Here is a 17,054-nt window from a genome sequence, read left to right as displayed (position 1 = left end):
TTTAGTATATTGTTTATCTGCATTTATTTTATAATTCTTCATTTTGCTCCCACTTTCTATGCTTCCTTCTTTCCCTTATTTCTCTTTTCTCTCTGTTTCCTTCTCTTATCTCTTCTCTTTCCTCATCTCTTTTTTTTTTTTTTTCCTATCTCTCTCTCTCTCTCTTAAACACACATGTGCACATCCTCTCTTCTCCTCTCTTTCTATCTTCTTAATTTGCTCCTTTTCTCTCTTTTATTCCCCTTTTCCATCTTTTTTCATCTCTCTCACCTCCACCCTCCTCCTCTATCCTCTCTCCTTCCATCTTCCCATTTTCATTCTCATTTTCCTTTCTCTTTTTTTTGTCTCCTCTCACCTCTCTCTCTTTTTATTTCATCTCTCCCTCTATCTGAGACTCCTTTCCATATTCCTTCTTCCCCTTTCCCCTTATCTTCTCATTTTCACTCTCACTTTTTTTGTCTCTCTCTCTTTTTACTCTTTCCTTCTTCCCAATCTCTCTTAGGATCTTTTCATTGTCACGCTTTCTTTCCCTCTCCTTCATCCTTATTTTGTCATTGCCTCTCCCTCTATCTCCCATGAGCTTCCCTCTCCCAGGGTATCTATAAAACCATCCAAATGAGGGGGACACTTACTTGTCTCCTGCCTAAGTCTCTGGGTCTGGTCCTCTGTCTCTGCTTGTCCCTCTGTATAGTTCTCTCCTCTGTCCCCTTCTCTACTCCCCTTCTCTTCCCCTCATTTTTGTCTTTTATCCAGTCTTTCTGGATTAAAGGCCGCACCCAAAGACGTAAAATATTTGAGCAGCTGGGCAGCTGTTTGGCCCTCACACAATGTCTGCTCATTCTCACTATAATATATCACAATGTATGCGGGATCGGGATCTCACTATACATTGACCCGTGACACCTGCGGGATAAGAGTCGCATCACATTGCCATAGAGTGAGGTCATTGTTGCATGATAGAGCCACCCATTAACTTAATATATTTTACAATCTATATAAACACCAAATAGTAAATCCCAATACAATTCCCGCAATCCTCTGGGATCTGAGCTGTATTGACCCATTTGTCATGGACATCATAAATGTTATTTGATAAAGGTGGGCAAAATAATTGGTTTTCCATTTTACAAACTTCGAAAAAAAGATTGCAGCAAAATATGGAGCACTGAGCTGTAGTGCAACTGAAGAAACACTGGGGAAAACACACAAATTACAAATTTTCTGCAAAAGTCTTTTTTTTTAATGATACCTCCTCCCTCATCTGGTACATGAAGTTCCACCCATGTTTCTCTCCCATGCTGTGCTAACTTTAGCTGAATACAGGTGGATAAAGATACTGACATTCTGCGCTTTTAGAAAAGCTTCACCCCCTCCCCAACTTGGCAAACTACACAATGCGATATCATTTGTCTCAAGCATTCATGTGGTCTTGAAACTGACAATTGACTTGTAACATCATGATAACCTATTTTATTGAATAAACAATGCAACAATATTTTGATGTAAATGATGTTTGTCTTAACAAAAGGTAACCCTAACTAGGGGGCCTGTTTTTAAAGATGGCATTTTGCAGTGGTTTTCCAGAGGAATAATTTTATGGATCCTAGATGAGGGTTATGGCTGGTGTAAACTGCGATGAGGAACATCACAGTCAATTAAAGAATGGCAATAGATTCTCAAAAGGATCCAGGCTCTGGATGTATCAGACTATATCTCCACTCGTGGTATTACTTCCAAGGAGCACTGTTTGGAATGTCCTCCCTGGTGTGCAAGCTAGATACACTAAGATGGACCAGTCAATTGGTTTTTCTAAGGTGAAGCTCTAGCCAAGGGTCATATTAACCTAGATGAAGACAGCACCATAGACCATAACTCTTTTTGTGTGGGTGGTCTCCTACAGTGGATACTTTCAAGATGCACTTTTTAGAATGGCCTCCCTGGTGTGAAAGTTAGATATGCCAAGGTAGACCAGTCATTGGGCATGGTCATGGTAAAAGTTTAGTCAAGGATATTAAGCTAGATGGAGAAAGGACCAGAGGGTAGCTAGATGTCATTGCTGGGGAAAATATGGCCAACTTGTAAACCCAGAGAAAGGAACAGATGCATAGCTAGAAAACACAAAAGGCCTCAGGACAACCATAAAGTAGAAATTAGCTCTCCAAGGGACCCAGGGTGTGGAAGTAATAAACCATATCTCTTCTTGTGGTGATGGTCTCTTACAGTGGGTACTTCCAATGAGCACTATTTGGATTGGTCTCACAGATGTGAAAGTTAGATACACTGAGGTAGACCAGTCATTTGGCGTGTCCACAGTAAAAGTCAAGTCAAGGGTCATATTTAGCTAGATGAAGACAACACGAGAGGGTAACTGGATGTCATTGCTAGGATAACCACAGCCAATTCGTATAAACAAATCTAGGGGCAGAAACATAGTAGAAAACGCAATGAAAATAGGCTCAGAACAAAACATAGGCTCTCCAAAAGGTCCAGGGTTTAGAAGTACTAGACCATATCTCCACTTGTGGTGGTGGTCTCCTACAGTGGATACCTTCATGGAGTACTGTTTGGAATGGCATTCCTGTTGAGCAAACTAGATATACCGAGGTGGACCAGTCATTTGTAATGTCCACGGTAAGGATCAAGAGTCACATTCAACTAAAGAAAGACGGCACCAGAGGGAAGCCAGAATTAATTGCTGAGATATTCCTGGCCAACTGGTAAACCCAGACCAAGGAGCAGACACGTAGCTAGCAAACACAACCAGGGCCCAGGACAATTAAAGAGTGGAGATTGTCTCTCCCAAGGATCTGTAAGTACTTGACTATATCCCTGCTTGTAGTATTGCTTTCCTACAGAGCCAATGAGCACACTTTTGAATGGCCTCCCTGGTGTGCAACCTAGATACACCAGGGTGAAATACCAGTCAGTTGACATTTTCACAGAAATGGTCTGGCCAAGGGTCACATTCAGCTAGATGAAAACAGGACCAGGGGGTAGCTGGAGATTGTTGCTGGGATAACCATGGCCAACTGGTAAACCTAGAGCAAGAAGCAGATACATAGCTAGCAAACACATGACAAAAAAATTATGGAAACAGGCTCTCTTGGGTTCCTGGGTTTGAAAGTACAAGACCATATATCTCACCCCCCACCTACCGGTTCCCACTTCCAATGAGCACTCCTCCGATTTGCCTATCTGGTGTGCAAGCTGGATAAACTGAGGTGGACTGCCAGTCTTTTGGCGTGTCCATGGTAAAAATCTAGCCAAGGGTCATATTCAGCTAGATGAAGACGGAACCAGAGGGTAGCCAGAGGTCATTGCTGGGATAATTATGGCCAAATGGTAAACCTAGAGCAAGGAGCAGAAACATAACACAGGGTTTAAGAAAACAATAGCATGAAGACATGCTCTCGAAGGATTCAGGATTTGGAAGTACTAGACCATATACCCACTTGTGGCATTGGTATCCTAAAGTTAATGATTTCAATGGGCACTCTTTAGAATGGTTTCCCTGATGTGCAAGCTAGATACACCAAAGTGAACTACCAGTCATTTGCCTAATCCATGGTAAAGGTCAGGCTAAATGTTCAGCTAGATGAACACAGTATGAGAAGGTAGCTGGAGGTCAGCAAACACAGGTAGGACTCAGGATGGGCAAAGTTTAAGCAAACTCAGAAAAAACAAGGTCAGCATTTAAGGTTTAAATAAAGTGCACACCCATGAGATAATGAGTAACTTGGGAGTGAAGCAAGATACCATTAAGAAGATAGCTTGACCACCAAGTACAAAAGCTGACGCCCTCAGGCTCGTGGAATGCTTGGCCAAGACCCTCCAAGTGAACAATTCCTGGGGACAGGAATGCTGATGTCAGCATGTGCCAACAGGAGTGTGACCTGAGGGTAGGAAATGTAAAGCAGCGAGCTAAAGCAGGAGAACTAAAGGAAACCTAGACAAATGGAGTCAAAGGAGCAATGTCAGGAGAACAACCAACTGCTAAATGTTTATTTGTGCTCCACATTTTGGGCTGTGAAGTATCTAACAGGACCTCCTCAGGACCTGCTTAAACATTGCCCTATTTATAAAGCTGTTTTGGATGACCTCTATAGTCATTTCCACCATAGTTGCCCAACACTAATACTAGTTTTTGTCCACTTCGGTCTAAACGTAGCTTTTTTTGTTTCAATTTTGTAGTATTTCACTGTTGTTTGGCTTTTTTCCACCATGAAAACAGCAGACTACCCTAGGTAACCCCCACATGGAATGCTGAGCCTCCATGATTGAATTGATAAGCAATGAATGGAAGGTATGGGCCAGGGACAGGCATAGGGTGATGGGGAAAGGCCTGGAAACCCCTTATAATGGGCACTGTAGGTGTGCAGGATCTCGGCACAGAGATAGTAAGAACCCCTTATAATGGACACAGCAGGTGTACAGACCTTGGATCCACAAACAACGAAAGATCATAAATGAAGTTAAGGGGAGAGAATGCAGCGGGGTGTCGCTCCGTCATTCTCCCCCATCCCCTCTCCATAGAGCAGAATGGCACTATATGTACAACGCTTGTTCAGTCTTTTGTCGTTGGAAAGGATCTTTCACGATCACAATTATTGAATGTGTTTATGTAGCCTTAGATCTGTTGGCAAACAAAGGGTGGAGATGACTATTTTGGGAATCTCTATGTGGTTGCATGCCATCACAACCTGCAGGGGACAGCAGGAGTACAGACCTGGGAACCTGGCAACTAAGTTTGGGGATAATAGGCACAGAAGGTGTACAAATCCAGGAACTGGATGGTAGGGATCCCTATAATGGGCATAGCAGGTGTTTAGGCCATGGAATTAAGCACAGGAATATTGGGTGCGCCTCATAATGAGTAGGTTGGCAGACACGGGAGCCCAGTACAAGAGCAGTAGAAACCTCCCATGGAGTAAAAACCCATGAACTCAGTTCAAGGAGTACGTTTGGGTCCACAAGAACGAGAAGGAGCTGTCAGGTGGTCAGATTTGGGTGAAATAACCCTTTATATGAGACAGAAGAATGAGAGAAAAGTGGGGACCTTGTGACCAAACAGATACTTTGTTTTATTTTCCCAGGGAATAAAAAAAAAATCCAAAAGAAACTAATTGGCAGAATTCACCCTCTAAAGATTTTTGGTTCTCCAGTTTGCATTACCAAGCTGCCAGTTCTCCTCTTTCCACATCTCAGTGATTTCTCTCTCTCCTCTCCCGTGACTGGCTGCTTCCCAAATTGCTTCTCACTGCTTCGGAATTTATGGAAAATGACCAACTACATTGTGTCAGCTGCGGCCCTTCCCTCTTTTTTGCCTACAGCTCGTCCCTGATCAATTAAATTTACACCATTACACTGGAGGGAGATCTGCTGTTGTGGAGCGCAGGAGCCAAGTTAAGTTAAGCTACAGGCTTGTGAAAGCAAAAAGAGAAACTGTTGTCCTTTATATATCAATAAGCAAACGATTAAAGATAAAATAATAGCTGCTAAAGGCATGTAAAATACAATGGTTTCCCCTGCAGTACTTTACTGTGCCACTAGATGTCCTCAGTCTCATAGCCAGCATCAATTAACTTAAATCCTCGGAGCCCAGAATGCCATGGAATGGACAGTGAAAGAATAAAGAAGCAAGGTGATTAACGTTCATGTCACTCTGTGAGCCAAATAAGATTGACTGCATTGCAAAATGTTATGAATCGAAAAGCTAGCATAAGCAGAAGAGTGATGACCTTATCAGTGTGCGGATGCTTTATTGTCCAATCTGGTAGCCAGATGGTGACCAAATTTTAGCTGCAATAGAAAATAGTGAAGTCACAGACCTGACTGTGCAGTGTGGGTGGTTCAAGGTCCCGCAATCACAAATCTAGCTAAACAGCATTACAAATTTGGCAGATAAAAGCAGTTTGCTCCTGTGCCTTCCTGTGTATTGAGCTTATAATCTTTTTTCTGCTCTGTGCTGATCCGCGTGGAATAAGCAGGCAGAGATGCCAGTACATTGCGTTTCTTGTGGTAATTGGCAGTATTCGTCATGCAGACATTTGCGGTTCTCTTTTTTAATATCTACAGATTTGGATGGCATTGATGAGCTGTTTGGAGGTTTACAGATATCTGTAGTTGTCCAATTCTTCCTCAGAGGCGTTGTGATTTATTCACCAGATAATAAAACACAGAAAAAGCAGATAAAGGGACAAGTTTTATATATATATGTCAAATGGAGCAATGAGGTGGAACCGACGCTATAATAAGGCACCAGGAGGGTGAACGTGGACCTTTTGTAACTAGAGGGGACCCCCGGTAATGGAGATGGGGAAGAGGGACACTTTTAAGCTCAATGTATATAGGTAATGGCCCCTTTCACACCGAGGCCCCAGTTTGCAGACCATGAAAAATGAGTACACAGAAAGTGATTTTCTTTAACACTTTATTTGGGGACAGTTAGGGGGAATGAAGTCTTTCGCAGTCCCTGCAAAAAGGGGGCAGCTGGAAGGTATGAAGCAGGACAATCCCTCCAAATCAGAGATAGTTGGGACGTATGCGGAGGGACAGTCCCTGCAAATCAGAAACAATTGGGAGATACGAAGAAGGAAAGCCCCTCCAAATCAGAGATAATTTGGGAGGTATGAGGAAGGATATTGCCTCCAAATCTGTAACAATTGTGAGATATAAGAAGAGGAACAGTTCCTGCAAATCAAGGGCTGTTTGGAGGTATAAAGAGAGAGACAGTCCCTCCAAATTGGGGACATTTGCGAGGTATGTTAAGGGACAGTCCCCCCGAATAAGGGACAGTTGGGAGGTTTGACAAAGGACAGTCCTTCCAAATCAGGAACAATTGGAAGGTACGAAGAGGGACAGTCCTTCAAAATGAGGGGCATTGTGGGACCTATAAAGAGGAGCAGACTCTCCAAATTAGTGACAGGTAGGAGGTACGAAAAGAGACAGTCTCCCTAAATCCAGACCATATAGAAGATATGGCAACAACATTTATTATTTGTTGATCCTGTATAATTTTTTAAACCTAAAACTTTTTTTTCGTTTTGTTTTCCCACTGTAAAGGAAAAATGTATCAAGGAATGTTACATACATTGGTGTGATGCAGTGTCATCAATTCTGAATTGTACCCAACGTGCCTTGCCAATACACATGCAATGCAGCATAATGCATAGCAACTCACTAACGTGTTGCAGTACATTGCCAGAAATGATGCATGCACTTTTTTTTATTTTGGCAGCCTTTCTAAATGTTTGTCAACTGATTGTTGGTTCATAGCTAACATAGATGTCCTTGATGACTGTGAGAAAGTGCAGGAGGGTGCAGTCAGATCCCAATAATAACTACAGGAACTGACATTTTCATTTCAATAAAAAGTAAAGAAAAGAAAGGAAAAGTCCTAATTAGCTTTTTTGGTTGTTGGACATTCCCTGTGTGACCACTAGAGGGAAGCAGCTGAAAGCATCAGCCAAGTCATGTTAGTGAATTCACAGTAAAATATCGACCAACATGCTGTGTGGCTAAAGGTAATAATATTAAAATAATATATAAATATAAGAAAGAATGCATTTGCAGAATTTAACATTATTTTCCTAATTTTTGTCAGTGTTTTTCTTTTTATTTTCTGTAAAGTGATGCTGCAACAGGCAAACAGTGAAGAGGTGGAGGTAAGTAGGTGTCAGTAGGTATGTAACTGTATACAAATGTCCCTGTGCTTTTTGAAGCACATACCAAGGGAAATATTTGGGTTGCCATTGCTGAAAATTCTAGACACCTGTCTGCCTTTGGCTATGTTCTGAGATTCCAACCTGGAACAGAAAAACCCTATGTGATGTTCAGCGCCCCCTTGTATTTTTAGATATTTTTGGGGGGTAGTTGGTGCTCAGTGATGTTTGAATATATTGGCATGCTCTCTGCATCAATAAACTATAGGTGCAAGATGCTATGGTGATACCCTGGGTGCAGATCCAAGACTCCCTACAGTATATCCTCAATTCCTGGACATCGTACAACCAAAAAAGACTCAGGACATCTAGTGGTGGAATTGAAATAATGCAAACCACAGCTTCATAGAAGAGGTGAGTACTGCAGCCAGGACCATAAAACTATGAAGACTGAGGACATCTAGTGGTGGAATTGAATTAGTGCAAGCAACAGCTCTGGAGAAGAGGTTAGTACTACAGCCAGGGTCACAAAACCACGAAGACTGAGGACATTCAGTTGTGGAACTGAATTAGGCCAAGCAACAGCTACGCTGAAGAGGTGAGTACTGCCCCCAGGGTTCCGTTTTTATTTTCCATCACTGCTGGGGGACTATTAAAGCCAAAAACAATTGCATAGACATAGGTTTAAACGTTTTAAAGAATAAACTTCCTTACGTTGCTTTTTGCTTCCTATCTCAGGGGATCATGTAAAAATGCATCTTTTTTGTGGGATTGGCCCTGTGCATCATTACATTGAATGCAGAACTTCATGGGTGGGTCCATGACTCCCTGCACTTTCAGTATATTCTCAGTTAAAAAAAATTAGGAAGACAGAGGACATCTAGTGGCCAAATTGAATTACTGCAAATGTCAGCTCTGAAAAAGAGTAGTAGAGAGACTACTACAGCCAAGGTATCATTGCCACCACTGCTGAGGGACTGTTCAAGCAAAAAAAAAATTGCATATAGATGGGTTTAAAGGTTTCAAATCAAATCAGACCTCACCTGTTTTCCATTTGATAAAGAATACACCACCTTGTGCCATTTTTCTGTCTCCGGGCTAATGCAAATAAATGTTATTACCAAAGTGGTTTTTTTTTTTGGAATTGGCTAGCCGTAGATAAAATATGGCCCCATGAAGATCAATTGTTTCATTTATGTGTGGTTGAAAAGAGCTGCTCGCATTCACACTGTTGTGTTTAGTCCAACAATGCTGCGGCTGCATGCAGGGAGGGGAGCAGCTGGGGGAGTCATCTGGGAATTGTCCGCATTCCACACAGCAGAGGTCAGACATCTCCTGTGGCTTCTGAGCTCATGGAGAAGCTGAACCAGCTGACATCAGGGATGTAGTCAGCTGTACCTCTCCCACCTTCAGATCCTGGCTCAGCCTTCAGCTCCTCTCTTTGTTCCTAATCCCCCTGGTGAGGTGTGATTGTAAATTAAAGGTACACACCGGTCAAATTGTAAAATGTGGGCTACGTGGAGGAAGCGCAAATTTTTATAATCCCTTCCCCATTGTGTGATACTTCCCCCTCCTCTTAGATTGTAAGCTCTTCGGGGCAGGGTCCTCTCCTCCTCCTGTATCACTGTCTGTATCTGTCTGTCATTTGCAACATCTATTTAATGTACAGTGCTGTGTAATATGTTGGTGCTATATAAATCCTGTTTATTATTGATAATAATAATAATAAAGAGCAGATTGATAAAATTTATTAATCCACCTCACTTCCTACTGTGCAGTCCTGGAACACACCTGCTGGGGGTGCTGCAACACACTGCATGCTGCCTCCTACATAGACACCTAATGTATATTTATCAGGAGTGGATGTCTTCTATGGGTACAGTTTTAAACCTGTCATTGATGTCTGAAAATGATGCAAAAAGCAGAGAGAGAATAGGAGAGGCACATTGACTCGGTATACCCCTTCCTGCCTTCTTATTGCCCCTGGGATCAGAATAAGGTCCCCTCCACCTCTTAGATTGTAAGCTCTACTGGGCAGGGTCTTCTCTTCCTCCCATGTCATTGTATGTACTTGTCTATTACACAGGATTGTTATCTGTAACCCCTAGTTATTGTACTGCGGTATGTCATATGTTGGTGCTTTTTTAACGGTTATTAATAATAAAAGTGTCAGTCAGGGCATGTAACGTCTTTTTTAAAAAAAGAAGAATGTCTATTCAGCCAGAAACCCTTTGAACACCTACTTAGAAATAGAAATCCCATTCTTATCAGTCAAATTAAAATGACCTCTGCTGGACTACAAAACACCTGGGCTCTTACTCATCTCCATAGTAAGTTATATTATGCAGTCCAGCAGGGGAGAAGCCAGGCTGATTACACTGTTTGAGATTTCAGAGCAGAAGAGACATTTCTGCCAGATCTGTAGAAATGTATAAAAAGATATAATATTTTATATATATATGTATATAAAACATAAAATGTGTACATGGGGCAGAGAATTACAAAATTTGTTTATTTTTTCTGGGCCCCAAGATAAGTCTGGTCTGGGAAGGTTGAACAGTAGCCCCTCGGAGGAGGGAGCATTTGCTCATTCATTCGCATATAGGGTGGGGTTTGCATTACACCCCTCCTCCAGGGAGCCCATAGCAAAGAGCAGGGATGGGAGAATCTGCCTCGTTCTGCTTGTGGTTGGCACAGTAAACATTGGTGGTGAGCTCATTATTTAGGTAAACTGGGGGTGGCAAATGGATGACCACTTTATTTTATGGAAATGCGAGAGGCTGAAGTTTGAGTTGACCTCATGTTGGGATCTACCCCCAACCTCATCCTTGACAGTGAGGAGCTAATCCCACACCATGCAAGATGCAGCATTTTTGCTGCTGGACAGATATCCCAGTACTGACTTTTCTTCATATCATTGTCCTGCCTCTGCAGGTCCTGGGGGCATTCACAGACCTCCATAATCCAAAAATACCTAAAGCTACACATGGAAGAATTTCAATTGCGGGCAATAAAAATTATTTGTTTTTGGACACCGAGGAATAAAGAGCTCATGCAGATGTCCAAAGTTCAAGTTTTTCCTGTTCCAGCACTTTGTTCTTTTGAGTCATTTGCAGTTATTAAAGGCAATTTCCTTTGTGAAAAGCACAATTAGGGTCCGGCTGTTGTGGGCCATCAGGGCCGGGCCAGGAACCAATAAACTGCACCATAACAGTTGGAAAGAGATCGGTCTGTACATGTGCAGGGTAATAATGAATGAGGACAGCTGGGGCAAATAGATGATAGCAATTGACAAGCTTGTATCATTTTTGTTTTCCAGACATTGGATATGGTGGCTCCATTTGTTTCCTTTTCCAGGCTTTTTCCCTCTTTTTTTCACATTGTGAGCCTGCCAGCCACACACTTCCTGTCTTAGAGTGGGAACACCCACTGAACCCTATCTATAGAGAAGCAATGTTGTCACCATAGGCTGCTCCCCTTGTTTGGACTTTAAACACCCCACCACAACATAGAAAGGAAACGTTCAGCAGCATTAGGATATCTGGGAACATCTTGATCAAACATCTTTGCCTGGAGCTCCAGGAGCCGGTGGTATATTGGGAAGGAGCCACTGGGCTTTCAGGGAGCAGGCTATAGGGACCTGTGCTGACACGACCAGACAAAGGATAATGACCAAGCAGTCATTACACCCTCAATGTGTCACTTGGGATTAGCCGGCTGCTCTCGGGAAAACAAGTTTCAGGCTGAGGTAGATGGGTGTAGCTCCTTCCATTCAAACGCACAAATATCCAAAATTTCCTTCTGACGGAGTAGGGTGGATGACCTTCAGAAGATGTCTGACCTGCTTTGTGTTGTGTTGCAGACATTTGCTGTATTCGTGTTTAACCACATCTAATTGGATGAAGCTACATTTTTCTGGGTGCAAGTCTTTATGGGACAATTGTCCTAAATTGTCTTCTCCTGTAGATCCACCATACCTGATGACCACGTAGGCAGATTTCTGCAGGTGCTGCCACAAGACGGACATGGTCAGGGTAACAGCATCAAAAAGTGACCCAAAGTCATCATAAGAATCTGTAACCCATTTTTGTTCTCCACTAGTCATATCATATATCCAAGGAGAACAACTTGGCCTTCAAGTCAATAAAAAGTCTTGGTGATCTTCTCAGACATGTCAGGTCAAGGACTCACAACAGGCTGGATATTATCCTGTCATTGTGTCAAAATGGAAAAGATACAAAGATTAAAAAACACCCTGGGCTCTTTTTTTACAAGAAGCCAATAGATAAACATATCCACTGATATCAGGCTAAGACCCAGAGCCAATATTAAGGCCATTCTAATTTTGGAGTTCCTAGGGTAATGGTTGAAGCCAAACGCGTTCCAATCAAACAATAAACGCATCCAAAACGGGACTGAAATCTAAGTATGCAAAAAGCTTGAGTGACCCTACATGAGGTTGACCAGGGGCAGATATGTCCCAATTTTGGGGGCTGCAGCTCAACAGGACAATGCAGTCCATCTAAAAATTGCTTCATGGACATTCGGTTCCATCACTACAGCCCCAATCACTCACTTCAGCACTCAACACTTCTAAGAGTATGGAATGCCATTTTCACCACCACATGCCGTGGTTTCTTCCCTTGCTCCTTCCATTGGTTTCACCAAAATGTGCATGTTATTGTAAATTGCACCCCAACAAAGCTCCACTGCGCACAATATTGTGATGCAAAAAAACAATGGGTCTCTTCTCTTTAATGGAACATTGACACGTCTCATCGGCTTGAGCGGGGATGTGCAGTGACCCGTTAAAGCTGTCTAATTGGTCTCATTTAACCACAACGAGGGGTCATCGGTCCTTGAGGAAGGTCACCAGCAGCACCTAATGGACAAGACCAGGCAGGTAGATTGGTAGAAGAGGCTATCCAATGGAAAATGTTACAGGCTGGCATATCTCTTCCAGTTTTTGTTTTGTCACATTTGGAGATTACAGGTAGACGTGTTGGTGCATTAGGCAGGTATGGTCTTCCACTGAAACACTGAAACCACTGACAGGTGAATTGATAACATTGATGATCTGGTTATATTGGCATAAGGTGGGATATATTAAGCAGCAAGTGGGCAGCCCATTCTTGAAGGTGTAAGGGATCGGAGTGATTCCGATGTGCTGAAGAGGGGATCAGAGCATCTCCAAAATGACAGGTCTTCTTGGCATGCAATGGTTAGGACCTTACGAAAGTGCTCCAAGCACAGACAACTGGTGAACCGGTGACAATTTCATGGAGGACCAACGTTCTCTGATGGTGGGGGGAAACCAACGCAGCTTGCTATATATGGGGTTGCTTGGCCACCGACCAGTTGGAGTACTCATGCTGTCCTTGCCTACTATGAGTACATGAGCATCGGAACTGGTCAAGAAGGTGGCCTTGTCCGGTGAATCACATTCTCTTTTACATCTTGTAGATGGCCAGGTGTGTCTTTTACCTGAGGAAGAAATGGCGATAAGGGAAGCCAGTGGAGGCAGAGGGACTTGAAGGATCTTCTACTAACATCTTGGTGCCAGATACCACAGGACACATATAGAGGTGAAAAAATCCTTTGTTCTGGAACAGATTGTCTCTTGGCTATGGAGTTGTAGTTCAGGCCAGCCATGTAGTCCCACACAACGCCATGCTGGGATTTGTTGTTCTGGAACACCTATGGTCATGGTTAACCTTGTGTATTTCTTCCAGATCTGTGCAGTAATCCAGCTGCAGCTTCCTGTAATAAAGACTGCTCACTCCTGCTGTCTCTCCTCGTGCAGGGTGACTGGTCTTGTCTCAGCCCCTCCTATAGTTTTCCACAGGCAGAATGTAGTGGGTGGAGCTGATAGGCCCCTCCCACCACTCTGCTCACTGCCCAGGCTATGTACGGCAGAGTGATGATGTCACTGCTATTTTTACAAGGTGATATCTGAGTTTGCAATATTATTTGGTGGACACAGTTGATTTATACCCTTTGTGGCCAATCTTAGACCCCCTCAGAGGGTAGGTTGTCATTCTTGTGACCCCTTGCTGCTGGGAAAATATATTCTATTCACCCGCTGCCGTGTTAATCCCATACCAATCTGTCTCCACCTGCCTGGGCCCCTCTCCTTTCCAAGGAGTGTCTACCTACCTGGGGCCAGCCATGCTACCCAATAGTGGCTACCTACCTAGAGCTGGTTTTGTTACCTAGATGTGTCTACCTTTCCGGGTCCCAGCTTGTTTCTCAACTGTTTCCACCCACCTGGGGCCGAGCTCATTCCCAAACAGTATCTACCTACCTGGGAACTACCTCTTTCCCCAACAATGAATAGCTCTACCTGAGGCCAGCCTTCTTTTCCAGCAGTATCTACCTACCTATATTCCACCTTGTTTCCCAACAATAATTACCTACCTGGGGCCCGTCCCATTCCCCAACAGTTCCTACCTACCTGGGGCCTGTCTTGTCTCCCAATAGTTTCTACCTACCTGCTGCCGGTCCAATTCCCCCAATAGTGTCTACTTATCAGGGGCCCCCTAATTCTCCTATATTACCTACCCACCTTGCTCCCCAACACTGTCTACCTACTTAGGATTCATCTTATTCCCCAACAGTATCACCTACCAAGGCTTTGCCTCGTCCTCTAACAGTGTCTACCTGCCTACAGCCCTCTTGTTTCAAGCAGTAACTACCTACCTGGGGCCCCTGCCTTATTTCCTCAACAATGTCTAAGTTCCAGGAGCTTCCTTAATCCCCCCACAGTATCCACCTACTAGGTGCCTCTCTGGTTTCCACCTACCCGAAGCCACAAGAGTCCACCTACCTAGGGCTCCCTTCATGCCCCAGCAGTATCTACCTACCTGATGCCAACATCATTTCCCAAAAGTGTCTACCTACCTGGGGCCAGTCATGCTACCCAATAGTGGCTACCTACCTAGAGCTGGCTTTGTTACCTAGATGTGTCTACCTATCCGGGTCCCAGCCTGTTTCTCAACTGTTTCTACCCACCTGGGGCCAAGCTCATTCCACAACAGTTTCTACCTACCTGGGACCGACCTCTTTACCCCAATACTCACCCAGGGTTCCCTTCATTCCCCAGCAGTATCTACCTACCTAATGCCAACATCATTTTCTAACAGTGTCTACCTACCTGTGACCCAGCTCATTCCCCCAAACATCAATATTTGCCCCATCAGCCCCACCTTGCCCGTCACCTTCACCGCCCCCTCCCTTCAACTGTCACCAGCACACTGTACACAATTTTTCATGAAGGGTTAAGGGGCCACTTCCCAAATTTATGGGGCAAGGTTTGCTGCATTGAAGGGGGGTAAATATTTCCCATGGGGCCCATAGATCTATAGGTACCACTGTCTAGCAAATTTTTGATAAAACCAGCACAAGAAAAATATAGAGATTGGCACCACTGCCCCCGCAAATTCTGTTTGCCTGGTGTTACTGGGCTTTGTCCCATGTGACCTATCATGATTAATTACCCCATGGGAGGGGTTATTTGTGTCTGGTGATCTCAGTCACCATCCCTTTATCTGCACTCCCCCATCCTGTGGCTTTATTGTGTCTCAGACCTTCTGTCTGCTAATGAGGTTAGGCGCTTGCCCGCCTGCTCTGCCTTGGCATTATCAGCCAGACGAGATACTCGGCCCAGACTCCTCATCGCCCCCTGATGCCCGCTGGCTATGGATAATGTCTGTGCACAGAGAGCGGTGCATGATGGCACAAAAAAAAAAACAACAAATCGCAGGGCTATGTCGAGTGCTGGGTGGTGTCATAACGCAATTTTTTGAATCCCAGTCTTGCTGATCTCCCACAGCCTCTTTGCAACCAATTCCTGCCCACAACTGACCAGCGTCAGCTGCACATTTCTGTGACAACGGTGAATTGTGCCTGAGCAATGTGTCCTAACAGTAGCTTGTAGTCTCCACCAGGGGGTGCATGTGACATGGTGACAACACATGAGTATAACTAAGAGACAGTTGTCACCCTATAACAGGAAGTGTTTACCCAGCCACCAATCAGAATCAGACCCTCCCAGGAAGCTTAGAACACATTAACATTCCCATCTATTGTACAAGTATTGGGACCTTCTCTGTACAGTGGCTCCCAAATCCGCTCAATGAACGGCCATCAGCTGACCACTGCTCTGTATCCTATTGGAAGGATGTACCTAGGCACCGCCCACTGCCCCCTCCATGGAATCTAGCATGTAGAATGTACAGGGCCCTTACTTCCTCCGGGGCCTCAATTGCAGGAAGCTTAAATATTATACATTTGGGGTCCTCCTGCTTCATATTTAGACAGGGCTCCTATTTTCTAAAACTGCCCCTTTTATACGCACATGCTTGCAAAAATCATAAAGAACTTTCACTGCAGACATGAATTTCCTGCAAGGAGGCTGCAGGGATTTCGCAGCATTGAGAAGAAACTAAGTAACTATAAAAGTGCCCCATGGAATCTTTGTGGCCTTTGTGTATTTCTCTGTAATCTGTATTTCTTAACTTCCTGGTTTGAAGACCGCTCTTTGCTGCTCTCCTAGTGCAGCCTGACTGGTCTTGTCTCCGCCCCTCCTGTATTTTCAGCACAGAGCAAGTAGTGGGTGGGGTTGCTAAGCCCCTCCCACATCTCTGCTCTCTGCACAGCCCACTGATGATGTCACAGCTACTTTTACAATGTGATATCTGGGTTTGTTGCGACATTTTCTGCTCATTGGGTGAATGTATATCCTGTGTGACTCCACTGGGGTGAAAGTGTCCGACTTTCCCATGACTGATTCCTCCTAATAACATGGAGAGACCAGACAAACCGGTTCTGCTGTCACAAGAAGCCCAGCCTAAGTGCTTTATGAGCATCAAAGGTGTCACTACAGAGATAATGATGGATGGAGCTCTGGAAGGATTCATCTCACACTTTCTCATCTGCTCTGTGCAGCTCAAACGTTTGTCATCGAGGTAGAAAGTGAGAGATTGAAATGTAACCGTTGTCACCAGAACAGTGGGAAAGTCCCCTTATTTGTTCTCCCTTCCTGTTGTGTCTCCAGGACAAAAAAAAAAAAATTAAATGGCCGGGGTTTTACCCCCTTCTCTCACTAAAAGGGGGCTATGAATACATAGGACAGCTAGTATAAGTACCTGGATGTTTCTTTGTATTAGCTTCCTGCCTTTCCCTATAGAAGGGACAGCACACTGAGCCAATCAGGATCTGCTTCATGTGCATGTGTGAATGCTGATAGGAGGAGAAAGGAGAGGCGATGACTTATTAGCATGCTGCCTCCATATTGTCCAATCAGAAGGCAGTGGCTGATGCAGCGTTACGGCTGTACTTCTTAATTTCAACAGAAAAAGTGTCATCCACCAAGCTGTGATTTGTATATGAGGG

At 44.0% G+C, this 17,054-nt stretch overlaps 1 protein-coding gene across 3 annotated transcripts in view; it reads right to left on the bottom strand.

The window, feature by feature from the left end:
* The window catches only part of MFAP5 (microfibril associated protein 5), an 83,539-nt gene that overhangs the window by 42,458 nt on the left and 24,027 nt on the right, over positions 1–17,054 (bottom strand). Inside the window, exon 1 of one of the 3 annotated variants that reach the window (XM_072424174.1) lies at positions 8,705–9,115. The exons of 1 other annotated variant lie outside the window; for it this stretch is intronic. In XM_072424174.1, the coding sequence (XP_072280275.1) occupies positions 8,705–8,744 (40 nt within the window). In that variant the 5' untranslated portion in view covers positions 8,745–9,115. Of the gene's footprint in view, positions 1–632; positions 813–8,704; positions 9,116–17,054 lie in introns of those variants that run through there. One more of the 3 variants, XM_072424175.1, reaches the window with a different exon arrangement.

Source organism: Pyxicephalus adspersus, chromosome 10, assembly GCF_032062135.1.
Source record: "Pyxicephalus adspersus chromosome 10, UCB_Pads_2.0, whole genome shotgun sequence".
NCBI classification, from domain to species: domain Eukaryota; kingdom Metazoa; phylum Chordata; class Amphibia; order Anura; family Pyxicephalidae; genus Pyxicephalus; species Pyxicephalus adspersus.
This window is presented reverse-complemented; position numbering and strand designations above follow the sequence as displayed.